Source organism: Molothrus aeneus, chromosome 27, assembly GCF_037042795.1.
Source record: "Molothrus aeneus isolate 106 chromosome 27, BPBGC_Maene_1.0, whole genome shotgun sequence".
Taxonomy (NCBI): domain Eukaryota; kingdom Metazoa; phylum Chordata; class Aves; order Passeriformes; family Icteridae; genus Molothrus; species Molothrus aeneus.
The window spans coordinates 420,599-448,140 of record NC_089672.1 but is presented as its reverse complement, the minus strand read 5'-3'; the positions used below and the strand labels follow the sequence as shown (position 1 = coordinate 448,140).

The window sequence follows — 27,542 nt, the reverse complement described above, 5'->3', positions numbered from 1 at the left end:
ACAGCCTCCTCATAAAGGGTCCTCTATAAAGGCAAGAGCAGGTAGCAGAAGCAGGTTACAGGCTCCAGGCACATGCCTCAACCAGGTAGTCTTTAAAATGCTTCAGAAGAGGGACAAGATGCTCTCAGGCCTTCTCCATCAATTCCCTGTTTGAAGTACGGCTTCTGCTCTGGTCCCTCCTGATCCTGCAGTGTTTATGCACCTCCTGAACTAATTTTATTTAGATTTATGGCTGGAGAACTGTAATGTCAGCTGTAGTGCACTTTTACAGACTAAAAACCAGACATTTGGAAACAGATCAATTTGTCTTTATTCACTCAGAACTCCTCAAATCTTGCATTTTCTGCAGTATAAAAGAAATAAAAATGTTTACTTACAAATCAAGTTATAACAGGCAAAACCACAAGTGGATAGCTACAATATAAAAATATGCAGTACTTCCAGACACTGCCTACAATTGAACAAATATTAGGATATTAAATATTCTCCTCCTAAAATTCCAAGTAACAAATAGCTACCTCCATAAGGTTTAGGTCACTTAACCAAGCATTATCCCACAAGTTAGACCAATCCTCTGTAGAAATATGTGAGCCTGCTGATACACAGATCACAGCCCACCAGTTCTGGAACAAGTGCTGAAAAAGACCTTCTTGGCTACATCCCTTGTAAAGGCGATGACACTACACAAGGAAGTAATTTTCCTGCACAAGAGACTGAACTCAACAGCAGAAGACTACAACATAATGCTTCCCCAGTTGAGTACTGATATCTAAGAGGAAGAAAAACATGTTCTACTGTATTTAGGCTTTTAATTTCGATTAAAGGCATTTTAATGTATTTAAAAATTGAAAGAATATAACCAATATTCAGGGCATTCATAACTAATTTTATGGGGTTGTTTCAAAACTCACAAGATCAAGAAGGTCTCAGACAATTCATGACAATATGTTCTCTTCTGTCAGCTCTAAACAACATAGTTACACGCTTATTTGGGGGGGGGGGAGGAAAACAAGAACATGCTTCTTACATTCCTCATCCTCTCATCATTTATGAAAGCCACAAAAATAAAAGTTGACTTCTTTCACACTAACAAATACACATTCAAACTTCCCCCCAAAACAGGAAGCTTCTCACACACTGATAGTTTTCTCCAATGACTTGCACCCCTGAAGTTTTCAGAGACAATCCAAAGAAAGCATTAGCCATCCTGCTGCTGAATGAAAGGGTTTGGAATAGCTTCCATTCCATCCTGTGGACAAATCAGAACCACAGAAGTTCCTCTGCAAACCACAAGTCCCAGCTGACGTGTGTCTTCTGTTAATTTAAATTGATCATCCGGATCTAAAAAGCAGAGATCCATGGTTAGAACAGGAAAATAAGAAAAGGAAACCAAATTCCATCAACTTCAAAAGGCACAGACATGCATGTTCTTTCCTGGCATAGCTGCTTTGTTTTATTGAACACATGGATCATACAGGTGATGCAGCAGTGACATTTGATGTTTTCAAGACCTTACCTACAGTAAGCAATAACAAAACTTGCTTTGTATGCAACAAAAAGCAGAACACACTTATTAAAGAATTCATAGGCCTCTAACTAATAATATACATGCAAGTGATTAATAAAAGTTCTTGATCCCATTTCAAATGTCATTTTAGACAAACAGTTGGGGATTAATGCAGATCAGAAAAAGACCCTGACTTCTCAATGCACTAGGGAAGAGAGCACCAGTCCATTCTCAGACCAGGCCAAACAGGGCTGGATTGGGACAAACACAAACCAACCACTTCTATCTTCCATATAGAGATATCTCTATAGTCAATAGAAATGAACAACACATTTCAAAACTCTCTTTTAAAGATGAAATTCAAAGCTTCTGTGCTCCCTTTTAAACAGGTAGGAGAATACTCTTCAAAAACATTGTCCTATCAAATGATAGCTTTTGTACCAGAGAAGAAAGAGACACTGCTTTATTGAAGCTTTAGAGGACAAGGGCAGCCAATGAGATAACTATAGAGGAGCTCAAGCAAGGACTACCAGGGATGTTCTATCACAGGGAATGTGCTTAACCTAACTTCTGCTGCAGAATCACCTTTAAAGGTCATCTAGTACAGCACCCCTGCAACAAGCAGGGACATCTTTAACTAGACCCAGTTGCTCAGAGTCCCATCTTTGAATGCTCCCAAGGATGGGGCACCTACCACCTCTCTGAGCAACTTGTCCCAGTATTTTTATCATACTCATTATAAAAAAACTGTCTTCCTTATATCTATATCTTCTGTTATATCTACATTGACCCTCCTTTAGTTTAAACCCATTACCTCTTGCTCTGCCACAATAGGGCTTGCTGAAGCATTCACCCCCTGGCATTTCCTTTTATGTCCCTTTAAAACTGAAAGGCCACAATACCATCTCCTCAAAGATCTCTCTTCTTCAGGTGAGCACCCCCAGCTCTCCCAGGCTGGCTCCAGAGCAGAGGGGCCACAGCCCTTGGAGCATCTCTGTGGCCTCCTCTGGCCTGGCTCCAGCAGCTCCACGTCCTCCTGCTGCTGGTGCCCAGGGCTGGGGCAGCTCTGTTCATGGGGTCTCATCTGAGCACAGGGGCACAGGGGCAGAATCCTCTCCCTGGGGATGAATCCCCTCCCTGGTAGAAATGCAGCCCAGGATACAGCTGGCTTTGTGAGCTGCAAGCACATATTGTCCAGCCTCTCATCCACCAGCAAGTCCAAGTCCCTCTCAGCAGGGCTGCTCTCAATCTATTCATCCCCCAGCCTGGGTCTTGCTGAACCTCATGAAGTTCATTTGGGCCCTCTTCAAAAACTTGTCCAGGTCCCTCTGGATGCAGGGTCCCTCTGGATCCTTCAGGTGTGTCACCTGCAGACTGAGGGTGAACTTGATCCCACTGCCTACATCACTGATGGACACTAAACAGTACTGGTCCCCAGAGATCTCTGAGGGACACCCCCTGTCCCTGATGTTCATAGGGACATGAAGCCATTGACTACTACCCTCTGCATATGACCATCCAACCAATTCCACATTCACCAAACAGTCCACCCATCAAATCCATTTCTCTTCAATTTAGGGAGAAGGATGTTGTGGGGTGTGGCAGCAGCTCTCAGGCCACAGAGAGCAACAGACAACTTTCTCAGGCCTTTCTGGAAAAGGCTGTGAGAAGATCAGAGAAAAGAGTGAGAAATAGTTCTTATCTTGGCCTGCTGCACCTGTTATTGTGAACATGTGGAATGTGTTATGGAGATTTGTTTACCAAAGGATGATTTCTTAATTAGCCAATGGTGATAGCGTTTGGATTGGAGGACCAATTCAGTCCAGGTGTAACGTAACGGTCTATAAAAGCAATGGGGTTCTTAATAATGATATATATAAATACATATATATACAAAATAAAAATATTGATCAGCCTTCTGTGAACCATGGAGGCAATGCTAATTATTACCCAGCCGGGGGCCCACTGCTGTGACAGTGGGGGATTGTGTCAAAGGCCACTGGGTTGTTCAGACAGGATTTCCCCTTGGTAAAGCCATAGTGGATGTCTAAAATCACCTCCCTGTTCTCCAAATGTCTTAGCAGAGCTCTAAGGAGGATCTTTTCCATGATCATCCCAGGCACAAGAGGTCAGGCTGACAGCACAGTAGTTCCCAGGCTCCTTTCTTCCCTTTTGAAAAATGGTTTCAATGTTTCCCTCTTTCCCTTTATCTGATTGCCATCACTTGTTAAATGTTTTAGAGGAGCCTGGGAACTGTAACAGCCAATTCCCTCAGGAACATGTTATCAGGTCCCATAGACCCATCACCTTACGTCTTTCTTTAAAAGATAGTTATCCCAAGCATGCTGCAGTTTGGGTGATGTTAATCTGCCATTTCTGCTTATTCATTTACAGAACTGTAAGATTTCTGTCAAGAAAATCACCCAGGGAAGGGAAGCTTTCCAAAGATCGCACATTACTTACCTCGCATATACTCAATGGTACCATCCAGCACAAGGTTCAGAAGAGGGTCAAATCCTTTCAAGACACCACTTGCTATTGAAGACCACACAGAAAACAATGATTAGGACCAAAACAAGGTATACAGCAACATAATACTTCATGAAAGGTAGATTCAGTTCTCCAGGCCTCTTCCCTCCTTCAGGCAAGTCCAAACAAATGAGGCCAGAGATATTAAACAGTGTCTTCTTTATCAATGGCAAGTACACAAGAGCTGGTCTGCATTGCACCAATTAAAAGTTACAGATTTTTCAATCAATTCTTCCAAATGTTCTTCAAGACACTAACTTTCTTGCTTTCAGACAACTTCAAGGGCACTTTAAGAATACTGCATAACAAATCAGTACAAGGCACACAAAGAAAAAAAAAAAAGACAACTCCAACACAAAATACATATCCTTAATGAAAGGTTATGGTTAAAAATGAAGCAAGACCATATTTTAAGTTCTTTCCTCAGAAACCCCATCTTCCAGGTGTCCTCCTGGCACATCATGTCTTTAGCATAAGCACTGCCTCACGGGAAGGCACTGCAGATAGACCAGCACTTGGTCCTAACGGAGAACGTGATTCCACAAGACTAGTCACTTAATATATCACAAAATTACACAGAGTGACTTCCTCGTTTGACAAATACACTTCTCAGTAAGGAGTTCGAGTAACTTCCAAACCCTTATAAGCACAAGGTTGCAGTGGAGTTTGAAAATGCAGCACATGGTAAACTCAGACAAACAAGTGCCTGCGGGTGGCACCAAGTGCACTGGGATGTACCTGCCCAGCTGGGAAGGGACGGGGATGCAAAGGCACCGTGGTATATATTGAACCACGAACTCTGGGCATGCTTACCATGTCAAGAGACGAAAGGCACGACAGTTGCATTAATTGTTACATCCATAAATGTTTCTTTGTTCCTTTAAGTGCATCCTTGCAATCCAAAAAGAAAGAAAAAAAAAAACCAAAAAAACCCCAAAACAAAACAAACAAACAAAAAAACCCCAAAAATAAAAACAACAAAAAAACCCCCAAAAAACTAACCCCAGCCAAAATAAGGCTGTTCAAAACAACTAATAAAAGAAGAGATGCACAGATGAGCCATAAAAGTGCACCCAGGAGATCAACGGAATACTTAAACGAGAGAAGCTTCGCACCATTAACTACAACCACTAATAAGTAAAAGCACCCGCTACTCCTCCACTTCCCTTGATGGGAAAGCAGTGTGAGCAGGAGGGCAGAGCCCACAGGCATCGGCTGAGGAAAACGCCGAGAGGCCAAAGAGCTTCGTGCTGCAGCCACGCGCCAGGCTCACCTTCCCGCCCGCCCTGGAACTTCACCCGGATGGTCTTGTCGATGTACTTGGAGAGGTCCAAGATGCTCTCCTTCTTCTTCTTCTCCTTATCCTACGGCAGAGCACAGGCGGCTCAGTTAAAGCGCGCCAGCCGCGGAGACACAGACCCGGAACGCTGCTGCGGGATGCCGCGGTGGCGGGACGGGGGCGCGGGGGCGCAGGTGCACCACCGGCACCACCGGCACCACCGGCACCACCGGCACCACCGGCACCACCGGCACCACCGGCACCACCGGCACCACCGGCACCACCGGCACCGAGCCCACACTACCCCGTTCCTCACCGCCATCTTCCCCGCACCGCCGCCACCGCCGCCACTCGCCATTTCATTCGGCACCGCCAGAAGTGACGTCGTGCCCCGGCGGAGCCGGTTGGCGGCTCGGGGCGCTGGGGCGGGACGTCCGGGGCGGGCTCTGGGTGCCCGGTGCGGAAGGGTCCGGTCCGGCCCGGCTCAGCTCGGAACAAAGCGGCAGCGGCGCGGCAGGCCCGGCATGGCGGCGCGGCCGGCCCCGCTCCGCCTCTGGCTGTTCCTGCATCTGCTGCCGCAGGTCAGTGGCCGTGCCGGGCCGTGCACTCCCCGAGCTACGCGCCCAGCCCGGCTGAGGGCGGGGAGCGGCCCCCGGCGCAGCCCGGCCCGGGCGGGCTGTGCGGCGCGTCCGAGCCCGGAGCCGCCTCCCGTGGGCGCTCGGAGGCGCTGCAGCCGTCCCGCAGCGGGCCGGGGCCGAGCCGCGGCCGCAGGAAGGCAGCGGAGCGCATGGGGCTGCCGGCCCTGCCCTCCGCGATTTGGCAGTATTGATATATCTGTGGGTCTGGGGTTGTTTGAGACTTTTTTGTTCTTTCCGTAGTAACTAGCGTTTTCCTCGTACTTCCTAAAACTTCGGGGCCCCCGTGGGCCCAGCCCAGCATCCTCGCCAGGCAGCCCCAGGGAGGGGAGCGCAGCCGAGCCCCCGGGCCAGATCCCCGCAGTGACGGCTCTGGCTTTATCCTGACTGCCAAACTCCCTGAGAGGAAGCGTTCAGCAAACAAGAAGGGATTTCTGCTGACCCTGACTCTGTAGTCTGTCTTGAGTCTTGTATTGTCATTACTAAAATATTATTTTGTGGGATACGTTTCTAAGGGTGTGACGAACTGGGCATGAAATCCTGATACAGGAGAGAGTGGATTTCTAGCAATTGCACTGCATGGTATATAGCTTTTGCCTTTTAAGTTCAGTGTTTTGTGTTCTGAAAATTTTGAAATGTCATTTAATGTGTCATTTAAACTTCTTGACTGTTTGTTAGGTAATTTGGAGTGTATTATGGCTTCTTGAATATTATTGGTGTAACATTGTAACATGGAATTCTAATTTTTCCTTCTTCTCCTTCTGTCTCCTTACTGTTTCCTTGCCAATAATCTTTAGTTACAGAGTAGTCTGGTTGTCAGCTATCTTCTTTATTTCTATATCATTCCCTTTTTGCATCCATTATCCTTATCTTCATTATGTGTTCATTATGCTCTTGCATGCGCCATTCATTTTGTCATCTCCAGTGAGGCTTCGCAGGGACTGGTAGTGCCAGTGTAGGCCCAACAAATTAATAAGATTTAATTAACGAATTAACAAGAATGAGTCAAAGACTGGCATGGAGTCCGTTTGATCCATCAGTTTGGGGAAGGTGAGCATATGGCAGTGCAGAAGGACAGTGGGTGGATAGTCTTGGAGGTCTTATGTTCAGCTCCATGCATTGCAGCACGTTCCTGTCTGTAGACATTTGGTATATTTGTGCAGTGGAAGTGTTAATGTAGTTGAATAAGCTTGGGCGGACTGGCCAGGGTGCTGAAGCAGTCCTGCTGCTGCAGTGAAAAGTGGATGTACTGTGTGCTGCCAATATGTTTCTGTTAGCCAAGCTCATGTTTTAAAAATTTGCTTGAATACCTTGTATTGTGCCTAACTTCTGCGTCTCTTGTGCTTGGACTTGTTGGGATGGCTTGAGTAACACATCCTCCTTAGTGTGAGGCAGAGAGGAGTGCTCTGGTGCTCGTGTCCTGGTTTGGTACCCCTGTGACTGATGGCTGGAGTCATTCCAGGGGACAGTGCTGACAGCTGTTGTCAGGAGCTGCTATGTGGGTTTTCTTTGTGCCAGCTGTACTCATTCTCAGTGCTTTACTCTTGCCTTAGTGAGCATATACCTTTGTCTCCCTCCTTGAAACAGGATAATAGAAATGTTTTGTTTATTTGTTTTCCCTGGGGCAAGAGGAGGTAATGTCCACATTTGCTTCTATCTTCTGATTTAGGGAGAAGGATCAGCCTGGCTACTGAAGCATGGCTCTTCCAAATCTGGGTCCTTATCTGGGAACACTTTAAGGGTGGTGTGATCTTATAGATCCAAGTACAATCTGCACTTAGATCTTGCTTTGGTATTTGAGTTCTCACATTTCATTTAAATTCCTGTTCTTTCCAGGTATTGTTACCCCTCAGTTTCCTGTAACAACAGCAGATATGTGAGCCTTTGACTAGTGACGAACATAGCAACATGATCTGCAGCAAGTGTGTTGGATCTAGCTGGCCTTCACTATAGCAGCTTTCAGCAGAATATGTTGAATTGAAGTGATGGGTTTGTATTTTAAATTAGGGCACTCTATGATATGGGTCCAAAGAATTGGAAAGTCTGTCTGAAATTCTGCATTATGGTGGTGGCTGACAATTTAAGTCTCCTGGAATTATTGCATTATGAATATGTAGCTCTCTGCACTGTGTTTGTTGAAGGAGTGTTTTATTTGTGTGCAGCTTTGCTGCCTGCTGTTGCTGGTCTCCAGATGGATCAGTGCAGTTCATGGGAAAGAATGACTCCAGCTCCTGGGAACTCAGACATGGTACCTACTCTAGGAGTAGGATAGCTCATTCATTCCTTCTTCAAGGAACACAGCTCCCAGTGTCTGTGAAACCTCTCTTGAGATATGAGTGGCTAGGTCAGTTAATAGAGCTACTAAAGCAGAAAAGGTGTATAGGACATCCAGTGAGTGTGGGGCCAGAGGCAGGGAGGAACAAACAAGACAGACATTGGGTTGGCTCAGTCACACACACTGAAGTTTCTTGAAATACTGGTGAACTGAATTCTTCCTCTCTGCCCTCTTCTATCATTTAACTTGCAAGTCCAGTGCTTGCCTCTGAGCTGCATTAATTCACCTAAAAAAACTTGCACAGCAAATAAACTGGGGAGCATTCTTGTCTTTTATGCATTGATCTGTGGAAGGCCCTGATGAGATTTAGAGCTAACAAGTATGCCCTTCTATTACCACAAACATTAGATTAGCTCATCTGTCTGTTAAATTCTGCCCTCAGATTTTACATTTCTGTTGTGTGAAAACCCTTTCCAGTTTTGCAGCTTTATAGAAAACACTTCCTTTTGTGTTAATTTTACACTATTGTGTGCTTTTTAAGCCACAGGATCAATAAGATGCAAGTATTATAATATACCTTATTGTCACAGCAGCTGTTGTTTTCTGTGTTTGAAAAAGGCTGGACTTGATATCCAAACACTTGGAAAAGAGCCTTTGGTGTTGTAGGCACATTGTATAGGATTGCACAGGAGATGATATTTTCTCCTGGGTTAATCTAGGATATGAAGTGGTCTCTAGGAGTAAGAAATCATTATAAATGTTCCCACTATGCCAGTGCATCAGCAGCACTGCTCGAACTTTTGTTGTCTCATACCTACTGACATGAATAAAAACAAACCTGGATGCATGAAAGTGGATAAGAACAAACTTCAGAACTATGCTTTGCTTCTAAGTGATAATAGCTTTGTAAAAATGTCTGTTAATCCACATTATCCACAGATTATGTTCTCTACAGAGTTTCTAAAACTCTCTGTTCCCTCTTCTGCTTTTAGCCCTGCTCATATTGCCTTTAATTCCTCTCATGCTTGACTTTCGTTTGGCTTTTGGAACACAAATCTACATAGCTTCTAAAATGTTTTGAGCATTTCACATTAGGAACCTTCTACTCCCTTAATATTTCTTTGAAGAATGTCCATTAAATGGCTCAGAAAGCAAAATTGTGTATAACTGCCTCCCAGGTGCCTTTTAGGAATTATTCCTGAGTTCCAGTAATGCTTATCTCCACAGAAATGTAGCAACACACCCTATAGTTACTCTCATTTTAAAGATGTGTGCCATATATTTCATAGATGTAAAACTTTTAACTGTACAGCTTGATTGTTTCCCATATGCATAAAGCTGTTCAATTACAGGAGAGCTCCTACAAAACTGCCTGAAGATTTTGGAGAGAGTTGTACATGTAATATTCAAAGCTAAGATACTTCATGTTTTGTTTTTTATCTAAGCCTAGTTAGATTATGTACAATAAGCAGGGAGCATTCTTTTGTTCTTGTCTTTTGTGTATGACTGTATTTGCATCTCTGTTGTTTGATACTCTTCAAAATCAAATTCAAGATAATAAGTACAGGTTATTTTTCTAAATTATTTGTTTCTGTTGTTTAGGTGCTATGGTTGGATACCTGAGATATGAGTTAACAAGTCCACTATAGCAAGGAGCTGGAGTTCTTGTTTCCTCACAGCATATGCACAGTAGTGTCTCTCTTTCTTCACAGATATCTTGGAAACTTGCACTGTGCTCAAGTGGCTTTAATCTGCACTGAGCTAATCGGTGTGACCTCCCCTATCAGCATGCTTCAGGACAAATGTCATTGGCTCTAAAGGACTTAGTTAACACTCATGTTATAAAAAAGGGAAAAAGTTGCTGCATATGTTAACAAAGACCATTTATACACAGAAGAGCTAAATATAAAAATCTCTACCTCCTGTATATTTTTACAATGACGTGTCTTTACTGCTTTGCTGACATCTTGCAGCAGAATGCTGTCATTGCCTCTGGGCACACTGTGTGTGTTAAAGAGGGATTTTACAATGTAGGTGGTAAAAACTGGCACAGTGTAAAATACTAGTAAAGCACACAACTCCTCACTGTGTCCAGAGAAGAGGTAGGTGTCCCATCCCTGAAAGTGTTCAAGGCCAGGTTGAACAAGGTTTGCTCTACTTGACAATTTCCCAGCCCATTGCCAGGGATTTGGACAAGGTGACCTTTAAAGGTCCCTTCCAACCTAAACTATTCTGTAATTCTCAAAAGTTTTCCAAAAAACATCTTTTTACCCTGAGTGTCTCCTAGGGATGCATGATAATTTCTGTGTAGTAGGGTTTGAAATAAAGAGGAAGAAATAAATGCAATGGATTCTTTTAATGGATTTTTGAACAAGCATGTTAAGATACGACATTTTTGCTGACTCCAGTCATCTTTAGCATCTTGTTCCTCGGCTGCTACATGAAGAAACAGATGTGTTAGGTGTATTTGTAAGAGTGTAACTGCATAATTATCATATCATTGGTGTGTTTAGGTTAGGAATGTTAAACTAGATGTTGACAAATTAGTCTGTCACAACGTTCTAATTAGTAGCAGTGATGGTTAGGGATATGATATTATATTTATCTCCTGAACAAAGTTTCATCAGTTCTGGTAGGCACAAAGTGATTTCCTTGAGGAAAACTAAAGCAGAGCAATAGACCAGTTAAACACATCTTCAGTCAATGACTTCAGTTTTGCTTGAGTGCTGGACAAGAGAAAGAGAGAAGGAAGAATGGAAAGGAAGGAATTGGATGTGTGGGTATGAGAGGAATATGACACAAAGGGGGATGGTAGAAAGATAAGATGGTTGTGATGGGAGGGGGCTTGTTTGGTTGGTTTGAGGGGATTTTGGTTGGTTGGTGGATTTTGGGTTTTTTACAACTTCCAAGTGCTAAGTGCTACCAAGGATTAGTGTATGTCCTCAATAAAATGGAGAAACTTCCCATTACAATAGGAAACAAATGCTCTGGGAACACAAAAATGATAAGAGGAAGAATCCAGTCACATTAACAGTGTTTGGTATTCCTAAGGACTGGATTTCCAAATCAGTGAGCTGAAATAGTATTTTGAGACTGCTACATTTAATATGCGGTCAACTTCTTCCTGACTATCTAGTAGCTTGTATGAAGCTAAAATACAGATATGATTTGCATTTGCTCTCAGCATCATCCTTTTGTAATCTATTACCAGACAGCATTTCTTGAACATTGAAATTGCTCTGTAAGAGCACTGTGAGGCTCTAAAGCAGCAACTGAAGATCAACAAGACTCTCCTTCAAAAAGAAGCATTGATCTGGGTTTGTATAATTGAATTACATTTTTAAAGTTAGGTTTTGTCCTGCTTTCTGAACACTACGTTTGTATCTTAATGTATTTTTATGTGAAGCATTAAAATCTTTTTGCAGCAGCTGGTCAGATCTTAATCTGAAATTGAATTCTTAATGTGTTGATGTTCAAACCTGACCAGATGGCCCCAGAATGCATATAAGCAAACTTCACACTGAGGAGCTGATGTTCAGTATTTTGTATAAAGGAAAGACTTCTTGACTTACTCTTTTTCAATGAGTGGAAATGGTGCCTGACAGTCCTCCCAAGACAGAGCCTGCAATCCCTGTGTTGCTGCTCTGAGGAGCAAGTGTCCGGTGGACTTGATGGCTGATTGATAAAGCGATGATGCTCTGATGCCTTCTTGTTCAAGCAAGGACAAGAGCCTCTTGTCAGAGAGAGAAGCATTGCAAGGGACCTGTTTGCCACTTAGAAATGGCCCAGAGGATTATTTCAGCGTCCTTAGAACACTACAACCAGACCTCATCATATACTTTGTGTTTCTTAACCATTTCCAAGATCAGGGAGGATTTACAATTATTTTGACTCAGTTAATACAAGAATGAAATCAACACTAATTAAAGGAAACCATCACTAGTGATAGGGGAGTTGTACGTATTTCCACTGTTATTTTGTCTTCCTACTTCCCGATTCCCTGGGTAAACATCTATTAGGACTTGGGGTGCAAACAGACAACTGCATCAACTCCACAGAAGTACTTTATTTTGCAGGTTATGTATATATATACATATGTATGTGTGTGTGTATATATATATACTCTTGTAGGTGATTTAGGTTCAGCTTTTTGGGTGGAAGATGAGGAATATACCTAGTACTCACAAAATTGTGTCACTATACACAGGGAAGGGAAGGATAGGAGTAGATGTTTAAAAGAACAGACCTCATCATGAAGAATGAGATTTGTGAAAACAGCTGTGTTAAGGAAATGTTTGCCAGTACCTACTTGTGAGCCCCCAGATCTTCCAGTTTTGCTGGGAAATGGCCTGGTACAATCTGACCTAACCAAAATAATGAGGAAATTACTGTGTTTGCTGTGGTTTTTTGTTTGGTTGGGTTTTTTTTTCAGGGATGGGAAGCTGAAAATATTTGTGCTAAAATCAGCACATCTTGCAGTTAGGTGTAGTATGAGCAGTTCACTGAATGAGCAAGTTACATACTGTGTATCACAACTGAGACGTCTAAAACTGGTAGATTTGCTGCATGTTACTATTTTTATTTTTTGCTGTAGTTCTTGTTCTCTTTCTGCATGTTACAACAGGATCTGGGTTCTGTTACCTCAGTTTCCATGAGTTCTTCAGGAGAATTCTAACATGTGCATGATGCAAAAGATAGCTAACCTCCTTATAAAAATGAATGTGATATGCTATGGATGTGGAATATCTCCTTGTTGAATCATCTGCCTGGTTGGGACCCCTTCCAAACCTCTTGGGCATCTATTCACCAGGTGAACAGGGTGAGAAACAGAGAAGGCCTTGACACTCTGCTCACTGTTCAGCAATAGCTAAAACATTAGTTTGTTATCAGCATTGTTTTGGGCACAAAACTAAAACACTGCAACATCAGCTGCTATAAAGAAAACTAACTCCATCCCAGCCAGACCAAGGACAGGCCTTTAATTATAAATATTAGATACGTAATCTCACTACTTACGTTGTTGCAGATGTCATTGGAGTTTTGACAACAGTGACAACTGGTCATTGAAGCAGTGATAAATAAATGCAGTAGGTAGACTTGAGAGTCTACATCTACTACCTAGGACAGAAAAAGAGCTGCTGCTGCTTTGGGGTCTTGCCACATCTTCAGCAAAGGTGTCCAAGGTTGAGTTTTGGAGTGATACAAATTTAGAATTGATCATTATTTCAGGCTGTACTTTCAGGAGTTGGTATCTTATTCATAAAATCATGAAACGCTGTGGTTATATACATATGTGCATATGGTTATACATATATACATATGTGCACCAGTGTTGTTTGAGGTTGGCTCTTTTGTTTGTTGTGTTTTTCTTTAAACACATCCAATATTGTTTCATTTGATTCTTTAGCCAATTGCTGTGTAGGAGGGAATCTGTCTAATGTATCTAAAGTCCTTCTTTGAAGCATGATGGAAATAATAACAAATTCCACTGTACTCCCTGCACAGATATGGAAACTTTTTAGACTCTTGTTTTTCTTTAAAAATATAAAGCAGGCCAGTCAACACCAAGTTACTCCCTTCACTTCTGATATTTTATGTAACCTAAAATTCTTGTGAAATTTTTGTTACATTTTCAGGTGTACTGTGAGTATGGGATGGTACATGTCCTTTCAGAGAAGGGGAGCAGCAAAGGAAAAGACTACTGTATTCTCTTCAACTCTCAGTGGGCCCATTTGCCACATGATCTGGGTAAAGCTGTAAGTACCTAGCTAACTGATGACAAAAAATGTATAGAAATGCCTTTGTTACAAGGAAACTTCTGATTTCTTAGTTGGATTACTAGAATTTGAAGCAACTGCTTTGTTTGCTTTGCCTAGAAAGTGTTTTATCTCCTAAGATCACTAGGCAGTGCTAGGATGGCAATGTTCATTTCCAGGCATTGTGCAGAGATAATGACTGTTGCTGTTCAAAACAAAAATACTCCTTTTCAATGGTGTGAATGAAATTAAAATGGCACATACCTGGGCTTGCAAAGGAGTTTTTGTAGTCAGCATGGTACAAGAAGATATCTCATGGCTTTTCTTATATAGTGACTGGGGCCTTTAGTGCTTTCTCAGTGTCAAGTGTAAGATTAGGTAGTCATAAACTGTGTCAAGCTTTTGCTGCATTATTCAAAGCTGTATGAGCTGAAAATGGAGTAAATTCTTCACTCTTTTCTGTGAGACAAAGTTACTGGCACTGAATGATGAAATCATTAAATGCACTTTGAATGAGCCCCACAGAATTATTAGAGTTCCTTACCAGTGTGTAGGCAAGTCTCAGTTACTTCTGGTGGGTTTATTGCACCTGTAGATTAGTCCCTAGATACATCAGTAGTTGTCTTTGCCTTGTATAGACTCAGCTAATAAACTCTTGCAGTTGCCCTGACTGTGTAATGTGAATTGTCACATGCATGACTGATGGTGGTAGTTGTGAGACTGTACTCTAGACACCTTGTTTAAATCAGTCTCCTATAACTTCACTAGATTCATATCTCAGTAGCTCTGCAGGAGCCAGTACAGTCCAGAATAGCTTGCACAGGCTTGGTAGAGTATGCTATATCCCTTGCCTGTCCCTGTCTCCTTCCTTGGTTCTTTCCTGCTTTTCTCTTCTTTCACATTCTTGCTCCTCCTCCTTCAGTCCTCCAGCAGTACAGTTCATTCACTGAGGCCATGCAGTGCAGCACTCTGAGCTCACTCTGCATTTGTGTTGTGCTCCGTGCTCTGAGTCTTGCCTGGCCAGGAAGTGTGGGTTGGAGCATTTCACTGTCTCCAGAGGTCAGGCTGGAGACAGCAGTTTTCTGAATAAGGTGGAAGCTCCTGACAACCTGACACTTCCCTTCCCCTCCTAAAACTGTAGAGTTCATTACACAGGTATTGTATGTTGTGTACCTGTGGATTTTTAATACAAACTGTTCCATTTTTTCACGTTAAAACTTTACCTTGACTCTACTCAAATCTGACAGCTCTCCTCAGCAAGGGCTGAGACCTGCTTCTCTTAGCACAGCTTGGTTGTTTGGTAGATAATTGCAGTTTTCTGGTAACTTGCAAATAGAACTGGGCAAAGATGCTGGTGGTTGTTTAGATTTTGCAAGGAACAATTCATGCCAGTGTTATTTCTAAAACCTTGAAGTGTCTTTGGGATGTTCTTGTTGAAACACACCAGATTAGATGCCTTTGGGTCTGAGGAAGGGCAAAATTAAGGAATTGGGACAGGCTTGCAATGTCTCTGGATCACAAGTGGTGAGAGAAGTAGCTTAGAATCCAGTATTCAAGTACTTGGGATGCAAAATCTCAGGTCACTGGATAGAGTAGGTTTCAAGATGGAAGTTTATTCCATATGCTTCTGTACTTTTCCCCAGCCTGTGTTTTAGTTTCTAGCTGTTCATACTCTCCATCATCCCAGCCTGCCATTCTGCTACACAGGCAAAGATAAAACCTTGCTGTACTCCTCCCACATCCTGGCCGTGTGCATCAGAACAGCAGCAATGCTGAAGAAAATAGATGCAAGTGAAGGTCATATTTTATTACCAGCAGAATTCTGTACAATAAGGTGAAACAAGGCAGGTCCCTACATAATAGAGAAGACTGCATTGTTTCAGCTTTCATTTTGTTCTGAGAATAGTCTACCACTCCATTACTGGAAGGTTTTAAATTACTCTTTAGAGACTCTGGCTTCTGCTCTTGACTTCTTTTATTATTTTATGTTATATATATGTATTTAACTAATTTCTTTTTTTCAGTCACTCCTGCAACTGCAGGATCAGACAGCATCTGTTTTGTGTTCTCCTTCTGATGTACCTCATGGGGGATTTAATAATCAAATCCCCATGGTGATGCGAGGAAATTGCACCTTCTATGAGAAAGTGAGGCTTGCTCAGATAAATGGGGCCCGTGGGCTGCTGATTGTTAGTAGAGAGAGACTGGTAAGTTGCTTTTTATCTTCCTATGCTGCTGATACTCCTCTGATGCTAGATATTGTCTTGTCTTTGGTGCACATTGCTGGTATTTGATGTTCCTCTTTAAAGTAAATAATGCATGTGTGTTCCTGCATGTACATATGTTGCATAGTTATGTGTGGAAACCATACATCTGATGGAAGAATGAATGAAACAAGAATCCTCATTTCAGCAGGAAGGGTTGGCAGCTCATGTGAAATTCAGGTTAAGGGCTCAGGATTATCCTTGTTCCAAATGAAACTGGAGTCAAAGGATGAGGTTGGTTTGTGACTCCATCATACTACCACACTGAATCTAGTGCTTTAGATTCAGCTGGAGCAGCCACAGCATGTATTTTGTAAAATTAGTAGTTTTGAAAATAAAATTAGTAGGTTTGAGTCCTGGTCAATACTAGAGGCACACATCAGTCATAAACCTGTGACCCTGATGTGCAAAAAAACTGCTTGAAATTTGGTTGCTTCATTTTGCTGTTACAGTCTTATATTACTTCTGTTTTACTGGGAGCAGGCATATATTTTGACTTTTGAGTGTTTGCTGTCATTAAGTTCCCTTCTAGAGTATTTTTTCAAATTAGCCAGAACAGAATTTGCAACTTTAACCCTTTTGAACCAGTAGAAGTATTTCCAGAAATAAACATATTCTTACCTGGTCTGAACTGTCTTTCAGGTTCCTCCTGGAGGTAATAGGAGCCAGTATGAAGAGATTGATATTCCTGTGGCTCTGCTTAGCTATACTGATATGTTAGATATTGGCAAGGTAAACTCGATACTAAAAGCTCTCATTTATATTATCTCATGTAAATGAGTCACTTCTCAACAGTATTAAGTCCACCTTAAGAGCTTTGAATATGTAGAGAGTGTATTCATGAAGATTGCATTATTGTGTTTTGGAAAAAAAAATCTCTTGGGAGGTTATTTCTCATCTTTGGAATAAAATCAAAGTACAGCCTGGTGCTGGAAATAAATATCACTAATAGAAGAGCCAATAGATGGCTCTTATGTGTTTATAATAAAGCCTGATTCTGAGGTTGCTTAGTGAAAATTAAGTAAGTGAACCTTTGCTAAGGTGGATTTTTGGATGTCCTTCCTAACTTGTAGTTCCCTCCACAGAGCTTTGGCAGCTCAGTGAAAGGAGCAATGTATGCACCAAATGAACCTGTGCTGGACTACAACATGGTGATTATCTTTGTCATGGCCGTGGGGACTGTTGCAATTGGAGGCTACTGGGCAGGAAGCAGAGATGTGAAAAAGTGAGTAACTAAATGCAATATACCAGTTTTCCTGTATTTTTCACAGAACAACAAAAAAAAGGTGGTGTTTATGTAAGCATCACCTGGCAGCTCTGCTAGTGAGGTTAGGAGACTCTAGGGAAAATGCTGATGTGATGTTTAAAAGGCCCTTTTGGTGCGATGTTTAAAAGGCCTTGCATTGGTTTGGTCACTGTAGGAAATCATTAGAGTTTAAATTGCATGTAGATTTTTTTAGGATTTTGCCATGTTAAAAGACCAAAAATTTGAAAAACTCAGAAAGAAAATTATTAAGTAATAGGCTTCCCTTTTGCAAAAATTCACCACATAAATGCTCTGTAAAAAAATAATAAAATTTGCTGTTACTGGTATAGGGCAAACCAAATTGTTTGGATGGCTAATATATGCTATGTTTGTTGCCAACTTTTAAACGAAGTTTTATGGTTACTTTTTGGCAGCAAGTGGGATTGGGAGAAGGTGGTCATTGTCCCACACTAATTTTAACATTTATTTTGTATACACAACCTGATTCAAGGATTTCTTCTGAAGTTAACAAATTATTCTGTGGTAGTTTTCAAGATTCAGTTGAGTTTTTAGCAAATGAAATAGTTCTCTAGATAAGTTAACACAGCAGTTACTGGTTTATGCATTTGTGTTACAGCTGATGTTCATACCTCCATGGAAAATATGGTGTCCCACTGACTTGAGTGGGAATCAAAGCAGGCATTGGTGTTGTTTCAACCCCTTTTTGAGGGGTTTTTTTTTGCTGAAGATTCAGTGTCCTTGTGTATTTTGTTGCAGAAGGAATGAATTGATGGTAGCCATGTTACTCTTTCAGGAGATACATGAAGCACAAGCGCGATGATGGGGCAGAGAAACATGATGATGAAACAGTGGATGTGACTCCCATAATGATCTGTGTGTTTGTAGTGATGTGCTGCTCCATGCTCGTCCTCCTTTATTTCTTCTATGACCACTTAGGTACTCTTAAGGTTGTATTTGTATTGATACATCTTCAATATCACAAGGCTGACATCGTTCAATGTACACTTTATTGTGAAAATAATAATGAAACATCTCTCTTCTGTCATGTGTCTTCATCCCAATATGATTTAAAATACTGTAAGAAAACTTACTGAGTAGATTTCTAATCCTTCTTTTTGTGAGGTCGATCATAAAGCTTCTTTCAAACGTTAAAGACTATTAAGTAGATAGAGACTTAGTATTTTCCACCTTTTATTTTTGTTAAAGGGGTTCTCAGACCTATTCTTTCTCTCTATTATTGTTCAGTTTGAAGTCAAGACAAGGATCATTTTTTTGTCTTTATAAAGATTATCATTTTCTACTGATCACTTATCAGATTGACAAAACATGAGAGCCTAATGCTTCTTCATATTTTTGAGGAAGTAGTGAAACATGCATCCCATCTGTATTGATTCATTTTGCTACTTAGTGACTTTAATAGTTCCTTATAATGCTCCTGTGTACTCATAAAGAGAAGATAAATGCTTCACCATAGGTTGCCTTTGAGGCTTATGAGTCACTTAAAGAAGATTAGGATAGAGGTTTTTTACTTTAAGTAGGTATTGCATAAAGTGCACCTGAGTAAAAGGAGCTAGAATTAGATACTTAAAGAGCACAAATCTAATCAATCATTTGAAGTCTCTGTATTTATCTTTCACTGTTGAAATGCAAGCCTTATTTCTCATTTAGTCTTACTGACTGACTGTTCTTTATTCAGTCAGGATATGCAAAAAGCATTTCTTGCCTTATCCTACTTGGACTTAATACTTTTTTCCCCTCAGTCTATGTTATAATAGGAATATTCTGCCTGGCTGCCTCGATTGGTCTTTACAGCTGTCTGTCTCCCTTTGTAAGAAGATTTCCCTTTGGAAAGTGTAGGTATGTGGCAAATTTCAAACTTTTAATAGGGAACTTAGATTTTTATACTGTTGGGTAGGTGTGGGGTTTAAAAGGTGGTTTCATGCTTCAAAGTGTTGATAAAGGAAGAGGCTATTAACAATTGTAGCTTTGGTGTGATTCTTTTTCAGAATCCCAGACAACAACTTGCCATATTTTCACAAGCGTCCCCAGGTCCGGATGTTGCTCTTGGCAGTATTTTGTATCTCTGTCAGCGTAGTCTGGGGAATCTTCAGAAATGAAGATCAGTAAGTGATCTGTGCTAAAAAATTTTCTGTGCTAAAAATTGTAATACACTTTATAGTATAAATAACTGACATCCACAGAAGTCTACATATATCCAGAAATTAGGAATGACAGGAAAAAAAATAAAGACATGCAGAAATTCTTAGTTGTTCCTTATGTACTTCATTTTTTTCTTGTTCATTTAAATTACAGAAAACTGTCTCTTGTTAAGCTTGAATTTCTCTTAGTCTCAGTCAGTATTCTGATCTTTGACTTAAGACAGCTTTTCAGAAGTGATATGGAAAGTTGGACACAAGTTGTCTAACTTATTTCTTAATGAGAATAAGAACTGGTAAGATTGTCAGATCTTTAGTTTCTCTCAGCTTTCTTGTACAAGTCAGTAATTCTCTACAACCAGTGTTGCTGTAGTACCTAATTGTAGCAGGTTCTTACCACTTTTGTTAGAGGTGGATCTTTTACAGTGGTGTGTTTTTGTTTGTGTTTGGGATTTTTTACCTCTTACCTCACTCCCAGATATTCCAGTTTTCCCATATATACAGGTTGTGTTCATCTTCTTGGTTCATCTGTTGGGGGTTCAGTATTGGAACTGAAATGCTGGCTGTGTTTCTGTTGATGATATCAAAGATGTCTGACTTGTGCTTTGAATGCATGTTAGTGCTTATGTGGGATCTGTGTTCTGTGTGGACCAATCAATGACAGAACTCAAATCCAGGAATTATCAACTCTGAAAGACCCTTTAGAGAGATAAGTGTCAGACTGAGGAGCACAGCAGTACTATAGAAATGTTCCAAAATACTTAGGACTAGGAAATCCATTTTCTGCATCAGAGCTGAAGTGGGCCTGAGTGTTTCCTGCAAGAGCTCCATCAGCAAGTACACATGTATTGATCCAACAGCACCATCTGTCATTGTACCTAGACCATAGCAATTTTTGGGAAACCTTAGTGTTGTTTTTGTCAGATCCTCCTTGTCTTTAACCCTAGCCGTTGAGAGTAAAGCAAAGAGCACTTCTATACTCAACTTGCAAAACACAATTGAAAACCAGGCCCAGCTGTAAATTTGCCTCAGCACACAAGGGTGCACACCAATATACAGGACAAAGGACCCCAGCACTTCCCATTTCGCTATCCCCTGACCTCATTCAGCCAGTTTTCAGTCCACCTCACTGCTCATTCAGCTAGTACTTCCTCAGTTTCTCTGTGAGGATTTTATGGAAGATTGTCAGTGGAAAGCCTTACTGAAGTCTAGATAGACAATCACACAGGTCTTCCCTCATCTCCCAGGCATTTCTTTGTGGAAGGTTATCAGGTTGATGAAAAACAACTTCCCATTTGGAAACTCATGCTGACAACGATGTCAAGCAAGTACTTTGAATAAAAGGGTTTTTTCTTTGTCTCTTGTCCCTTAGTGAGGACAAGGCTTGGTCTGTTTTTCCTGCTGTTTCCTGCAAAAATGTTCCTTTTCTCTCTTTAAGGTGGGCCTGGGTTCTGCAAGATGCTTTAGGAATTGCTTTCTGTCTTTACATGTTGAAAACAATTCGCCTGCCTACATTTAAGGTATGAAAGTTAAACAGAAGTTATAGACTTTCAGAAGAAAGTTAAAGAGAAGTTTGCATGTATATGTTTGAAGAGGAGTCACTTAAAATGGAGTATATTGTCTTGGAAATGCAACTCCATTCATATGTCAGCATGGAAAAAAGGGATGCAATGAGTATAATGAAGACCCAGAAGTGGTATATGATTGTTCTGTAGATTCTGTTGAGTGTTGACTCGTAAATCACACACCACCTCTTTATTTATGTATTTGGTATTTGGGTATTTTGTTGGGGGGGGGGTGTGTTTGTTCTGGTTTGATTGTTTTGATTTTGTTTTTCAAATTGACATACAACTAATGCATCAATCTAGTGGGTTTTTTTCCAAATCTTTCTGACCTTAGTCAGTATCCTAAGACAAAAATTAATATTAGTCATTTATTTGCCCCTTAAGCAGCTCTTCAAACTCTTGTTTCAAATTGTCTTCACCTATAAGTTTGTACAGACTGACAGTAAATGGTATATAGTGTTTCAAGCTATGCCTGGCATCTTCCAGTGCAGAGCTACTTCATATTTCCCAGCAAACTGAAGTGGCACCATTTTCAGATTTTACACAATAAAGAATTTTGGGCAATAACATGTAATTTTGTGGTTTATTATATATGGTGCATGCAAGACTCTATTCCTTTATCTAAAATATTTAGGAATTAAGAAAAATACATTACTGACTTGTTTTAGTCTTTGCAAGCTTTTTCTTTTAATAGCCTTCTAATTATTAATTCTTTGCTGTTTGCCAATGCGTTGTATGTAAATACCAAATATCTTGTCTCTTCCTTCAGGGTTGTACCTTACTCCTCCTGGTTCTTTTTGTGTATGATGTATTCTTTGTATTTATCACACCTTTTCTAACAAAGGTAAGTAAGGTGCTTCTCTATTGCCTGCTGCCCACAGAGCAAAGTGTAATGACTTGTTTCTCTGAGTGTTCCTAAATGATCCCAGAGCTGCTGAGTGAAGTGCTCATTTACAATTTTCCCATTTTTTCTTTAGACTGGGGAGAGTATAATGGTGGAGGTTGCTGCAGGCCCATCTGATTCTGCCACTCATGAAAAGGTACTGCATGTTGGCTGAAAATCTGGCACTAGCTTTCAACTATTACACTTTTAACTTCTCTAAAATTCAAGACCACAAAGCTGAAATGAAGATGTCAGTCTGAAAAGAACTTAATATGGGAATAAGTGCTCCTGAATGTTTATTCTGGAGGGGCAAAGCAGACTTGTAGTGGCTCATCACACCAGCTTTGGTTTTCCTTTATCTTTTTTTGACAGGGTTTCAATATAAGAAAGCTGGTGAGCTCAGCTTCACACAAACATGACCACATCTGTAAATATTAACTTGTTGCTAATTAAGCATGAGCATCTTTTCCTAAAGAGATAAAACATATAATCAGTCTGTCTCTTCCCCCTCCTTCCCTTTTTTGACATTTGCTTTATGAAAAGCTGAGGCTGTAGGTAAAAGAGAGAAACACAGATTGGAGACAGAAGAAAACAGAAGTCAGTGTTCAGTGGGTTTTCACCGTTGGACAGCAGCCAATTGCATGAACACCTTACAAGATGTGGCTGACTCAGGGAGGAAAGTATGTGAGATATAGGAGATAGTGAGATTTAGTGAACAAAACAAAAAAACTAATCAGTAGGAAAACCTAGTTATGTTATTTTAAGGATTAATTTGATCTATTTCAGCAATGAATGTAATAGTGTCATGTGGGAAAATAGCAAGGAAAATAGTTGTTTGCAGGATGTGGATCAATCCATACAGTCCATACTAATTTCTTTGACTTCTTTTGTTCTTCTCTCCTGTACCCCTTTAGTACCCCTTTGGATTCAACATTATGTCATGAAAGTATAAGTATATAAAATTATTTTGGCACTAATATAAGAAAAAAAAAAGTTTCTTTAATGTACTGTAATAAAGAAAATACAGGTTTGCAATGGACCGTGGCATACTGTGCCTCACATTGCAATTTATGTAATAAATAGGAACACAGGGAAGAGTCTTTAAAGTGATTTGAAAAATGACTTTTTAAAATTATTCATGTCTTGGTCTTCTGAGACTTTTATTGCACCCAGGTGAATGAACTATATAAATTATTATTTCCTATGCATGTAGCAACTTACCTAAATTTTGCACATACGTGCAGCTAAAGCAGAGTTGATACCCAAATGTATATGAAAACTTTGAAGTTAACCTAGTATTTAGAAAGTATTTCATTGCTCCCATCTTAAATGCATTTTGTTAGTTGTCAGTAATATTGTATGTAATGAATGTATAAAAAGATCCATTTGATGTATTTGAAACTTGCACTTTGAGTACAACAGAAACAAGTTCTGGTAGGTAGTGTCACTGTGCTTTTCATCAGACATGTGTCTCTCTCATTCCAAGCTCCCAATGGTCCTGAAGGTTCCACGACTGAATTCCTCACCATTGGCTCTATGTGACAGGCCTTTTTCTCTCCTAGGATTTGGAGACATTTTAGTTCCAGGTATTGTTTAGCATGTTAAGAATTTTACATGTTGCATTGTCATATTAGTTTATTCTTCTTGTACTCCTGCTTCAAGTGGTAGGTTTGATTTTACTACTGTAAACCTGATAAGTTTTCAAGTATAGGGTTTTTTTGTGCACTGTTCACTTTTTCAACAAGAAAAATGCACATTAATCTCATGGTTCACTTTCACATGCAGTGATGTCAAGAAATGTAGAGAAATTGCAGGAGTAGATTTAGCAACTGATTCTATACTAGAAAGCATCTTTGATAGTGTGGTGATAGAGGAAGTTATTTGTCCATTTGCACACGGATTAAGTACGGATGCTTGACCACTCAAAACTTCCTAACTGTTAGTCACACTACACCCAGTATTTCTGCCACACTTTATCTCAAATTTGATTTTAGATAGTATGTAGAACTATACCTGGCATCACTGCAGATGAAAGAATTATGCACCTTCTGGCTTTCAGATTTCTTCTGCAAAATAATTTGTTTACTTTCTTGTATTTTGGGAAATATGAACTCTGTCATGCCCATTAGTCTCCCGTCCTCACCCCAACCTGAAGCAGGCATAGTCATTAACCATAAAATTCTACTGTCTTCAGTACCAGCTCAAAGGGCTGAACTTACTCTTGCTCTTGTCGTGAACACTGTATTTTTGCAAATGTTTAGTAGGGATGAGATTACATTTTTATCTATGATCTGCATGTTTGTAGCTGTGTATTTTACTTTTGGACTGCTTCCAATACACGGGGCTTGTACCATCAGATAACTGGTTTGTAAATTGTGCAGCCTCCTGGATATATTGTCATGGTGCTTATACACAGGGTGCCAAGGAAGTTTTTCGGGAAAAAAAAGTTCTTGCAAGTTCCTAGCTGGTTTGATGGTTTTATTTTTATCATGAAGTGTGTGACTAGGTTGAAAGCATATTGTAACTGTTCTTTCTTTTCCTAGGCTTACTGGTAGCCTATTGCCATAGATTTGATATTCAGGTGCAGTCATCCAGAGTCTATTTTGTAGCCTGCACAATAGGTATGTACCACAGTGCCACCTGAACACAAGACCTACAGGAGTGGCTCCCTCTAAAAGCATGTCATCAGTCTTGCATGGCATATTTGGGGGTTTTATCCTGTTCCTCCTTTTATTATTAAACAGAAACATTTAACAAAGTGCTTTCAAGGCTAGATCTTCCATCACCAAACTAGCTGATGTTGCTTTTCTGAGCTGTTTTGCCTGCCTTACATAAGGGGAGCTCTTGTTACCATGGCTGCCAAGGGTCTCAATCTACCCCTTGTAATTACACTGTTTTTACATGTGCTCAGCTACTCATTGAGGTTTCTTGATTCCTGAATCTTTGAGTTTATTGTGCATGAGAATTCAGGTTCAGGGATATCATCCTTTGACTTTGTTCTTAATTTCTTGTGTATTCTTAAAATCCATAACCTATGATTTAGAGAATTTTATTATGATGACTATAACACCTCTAGATAAGTTTTCTTTAGTTGTAAAATCCAAGGAATTATGTGCCATGAACATAAATACTACTGATGAATAGGATCTGACAGATTCCTGTTGTCTTTACAATGCACTTCTGCTAGCAAAGACTTCTAATGCTTGCAGTGAATTTCATGACAAATTGTCATTAACAACTTCTTTAGAAATTCTTCTGGGAAAATATCTAGGTTCATGGACACTTCTAGCAGGGGTAGAGAGATGCTTTTATTGATGTTCCAAATCACTGTCTCATATATAGTAAAACAAAATTGTTGTCTTATCTGGTACTTTAAAAATACGTTTGCAGAAATCGGAAAATGTTGTATTGATAAAGAGGCAGCAGTGTGCTATTGCAGCACTGAGAATGAGCCACATACAGGGCTGAGTTAGCAAGATGTAGTCAGCAGTTATGAGAGGAATGATTATTCCTCAAAATTTGTCACTTAAGACTGAGTTAAGCAGGATCCCTGGTGCCAGACAGACATTGACATGCTGGAGTAAATCCAGTGGAGACCGTCAGGAGGGATGAAGACTGGAGCACAGGGTTGTAAAAAGAAGAGAAGGCAAAAGGGAGATTCTGTTGCTTCCCACAGCTGCCTAATGGGAGACTGCAGAGAGGACAGAGAGGCTTTTCCTACAGGTGTGAGGCAATGGACTTAAATCGTTGTAAGAAACAATAAGAAATAATTATATATACAGAACTCTCAATAATAACAGAATATGCCCCTGCCCAAAAAGCATTTTCAAGAGCTGTAAAAAGTTATTGATTATTCTAATCACAGCCCTCTGAGATCATCAAGTCCAGCCAGGCCCCCAGGACTGCCAAGCCCACCTCTAACCATATCCCTAGATGCAAAATCCATACATCTTTTAAATGCCTGCAGAGATAGGTACTCCATCACTGCTCTGGGCAGCTGTGCCAGGACTGGAAAACCTTTTTGGAGAGGAAGCTCTGCCTAATATCCTAAACCTCCCCTGGCAGAACTTGAGGCCATTTCGTCTTCTCCTGTCCCTTGTTCCCTGGGAGCCCACCTGGCTGCACCCTCCTGTCAGGGAGTTGTGGAGAGTGAGGAAGTCCCCCTGAGCCTCCTTTTCTCCAGGCTGAGCTCCTTTCCCAGCTCCCTCAGCTGCTTCTCTCAGACCCTTCCCCAACTCTGTTCTCTTCTCTGGACAGCCCCTCAATGTCTTTCTTGACTTTCTGAAGAAAAATCTGGATCTGAAGAAAAAGTTGGATTAACTTCATTGTCTTGAAAATGTAATTGAAAATAATTACATTATGAGATCCAACCTACTTCTGTTCTGCTAAATAAATTTTGCCACATTTATGCAGAAATTAAATAGAAAGTAATAAAAACATATAACCTAGAGCAGGCTGGCTTTTTTTTTTAGCTGTGTGGCAGGATAGGAAGAAACAGCTAAAGCCAACCCAAACAAGAAGCACATAATGGTCAGAATATTTGTCTGTATCTGCTGAGTTCATAAGTATAATATGATGCACAATATTTCATATATTTATTTTGCTTAAGGTAATTATTTAATTGTACAGTATGGACTAGGCCAATCACACTACTTTCACATGTTATCAATAGAAAAACTGTAGTAGTCCATGTTTACATGGTGTAAATAATGCTAAAGAGGCCTGAAAACTTCTGGAGATGTTGTACATATTGCTTAAAAAAATAATCCAGTGAGAATGCTCCTTTAGCCAATTATTTAGTTGTGCTTGAGCAAAGCTATATCTGAATGACTGTGTTTTGCTGGGTTTGTTTTCTTCCAGCATATGGCATAGGCCTTCTTGTGACCTTTGTTGCCTTGGCACTGATGCAGATGGGCCAGCCTGCTCTCCTCTACCTGGTGCCCTGTACTCTCCTCACCAGCTTGGTGGTGGCCCTTTGGAGAAGGGAGCTTGCCATGTTCTGGACGGGCAGCGGCTTTGCGGTGAATACCAGTTTGATATGAGTGTCTTCAGGAAATACTAATATTATAAAAACCTAACTAGAATTAAAGTTGAGTAAAATATTGCAGTATTATCACACAAACACAAAGATTTTGGTTTTGCTTGATTGTTTGCTTTTTTAAATAATTTTTTTGCCTCAGTAAAGGTTTTCTGTTTTTTGCAATGTTTATGGCCACTTAAATCAGAGTAGTGAAAAGTAAAGTAGATCTTGTCCATCCTTGATTCTGCCAAAATGTTACTTGTTTGATCTCTCTTGAAAGTATCAGTAGTAGTAAAAGGTTATAATATTATATAAAATGTGGGGTTTAGTACTATATAAAATATACCCTTAAAATGCTTTCTTCTATTTTTTCATAGCATATTGTTTATGAAGGTGGAAATGTAGT

At 40.5% G+C, this 27,542-nt stretch overlaps 2 protein-coding genes across 3 annotated transcripts in view; one reads left to right on the top strand and one right to left on the bottom strand.

Annotated features, from left to right (window-relative positions):
• Nucleotides 1-292: 292 nt before the first annotated feature.
• LSM7 (LSM7 homolog, U6 small nuclear RNA and mRNA degradation associated) lies at nt 293-5,755 on the bottom strand. Its single transcript, XM_066566096.1, has 4 exons — nt 5,632-5,755; nt 5,310-5,400; nt 3,971-4,042; nt 293-1,341 (listed from the first exon to the last, which is right to left on the bottom strand). Exons 1-4 carry the CDS (start codon nt 5,671-5,673, stop codon nt 1,199-1,201), a joined length of 348 nt encoding a protein of 115 aa, XP_066422193.1. The 5' UTR covers nt 5,674-5,755; the 3' UTR covers nt 293-1,198.
• The window catches only part of SPPL2B (signal peptide peptidase like 2B), a 31,324-nt gene continuing 9,537 nt past the window's right edge, over nt 5,756-27,542 (top strand). The window contains exons 1-14 of one of the 2 annotated variants that reach the window (XM_066566094.1): nt 5,756-5,896; nt 13,862-13,981; nt 16,006-16,188; nt 16,888-16,977; nt 17,331-17,470; nt 18,306-18,448; nt 19,273-19,369; nt 19,519-19,635; nt 21,107-21,188; nt 22,003-22,077; nt 22,211-22,273; nt 23,603-23,702; nt 24,660-24,737; nt 26,977-27,137. In XM_066566094.1, the coding sequence (XP_066422191.1) occupies nt 5,840-5,896; nt 13,862-13,981; nt 16,006-16,188; nt 16,888-16,977; nt 17,331-17,470; nt 18,306-18,448; nt 19,273-19,369; nt 19,519-19,635; nt 21,107-21,188; nt 22,003-22,077; nt 22,211-22,273; nt 23,603-23,702; nt 24,660-24,737; nt 26,977-27,137 (1,506 nt within the window). In that variant the 5' untranslated portion in view covers nt 5,756-5,839. Of the gene's footprint in view, nt 5,897-13,861; nt 13,982-16,005; nt 16,189-16,887; nt 16,978-17,330; nt 17,471-18,305; nt 18,449-19,272; nt 19,370-19,518; nt 19,636-21,106; nt 21,189-22,002; nt 22,078-22,210; nt 22,274-23,602; nt 23,703-24,659; nt 24,738-26,976; nt 27,206-27,542 lie in introns of both variants that reach the window. The other variant, XM_066566095.1, reaches the window with a different exon arrangement.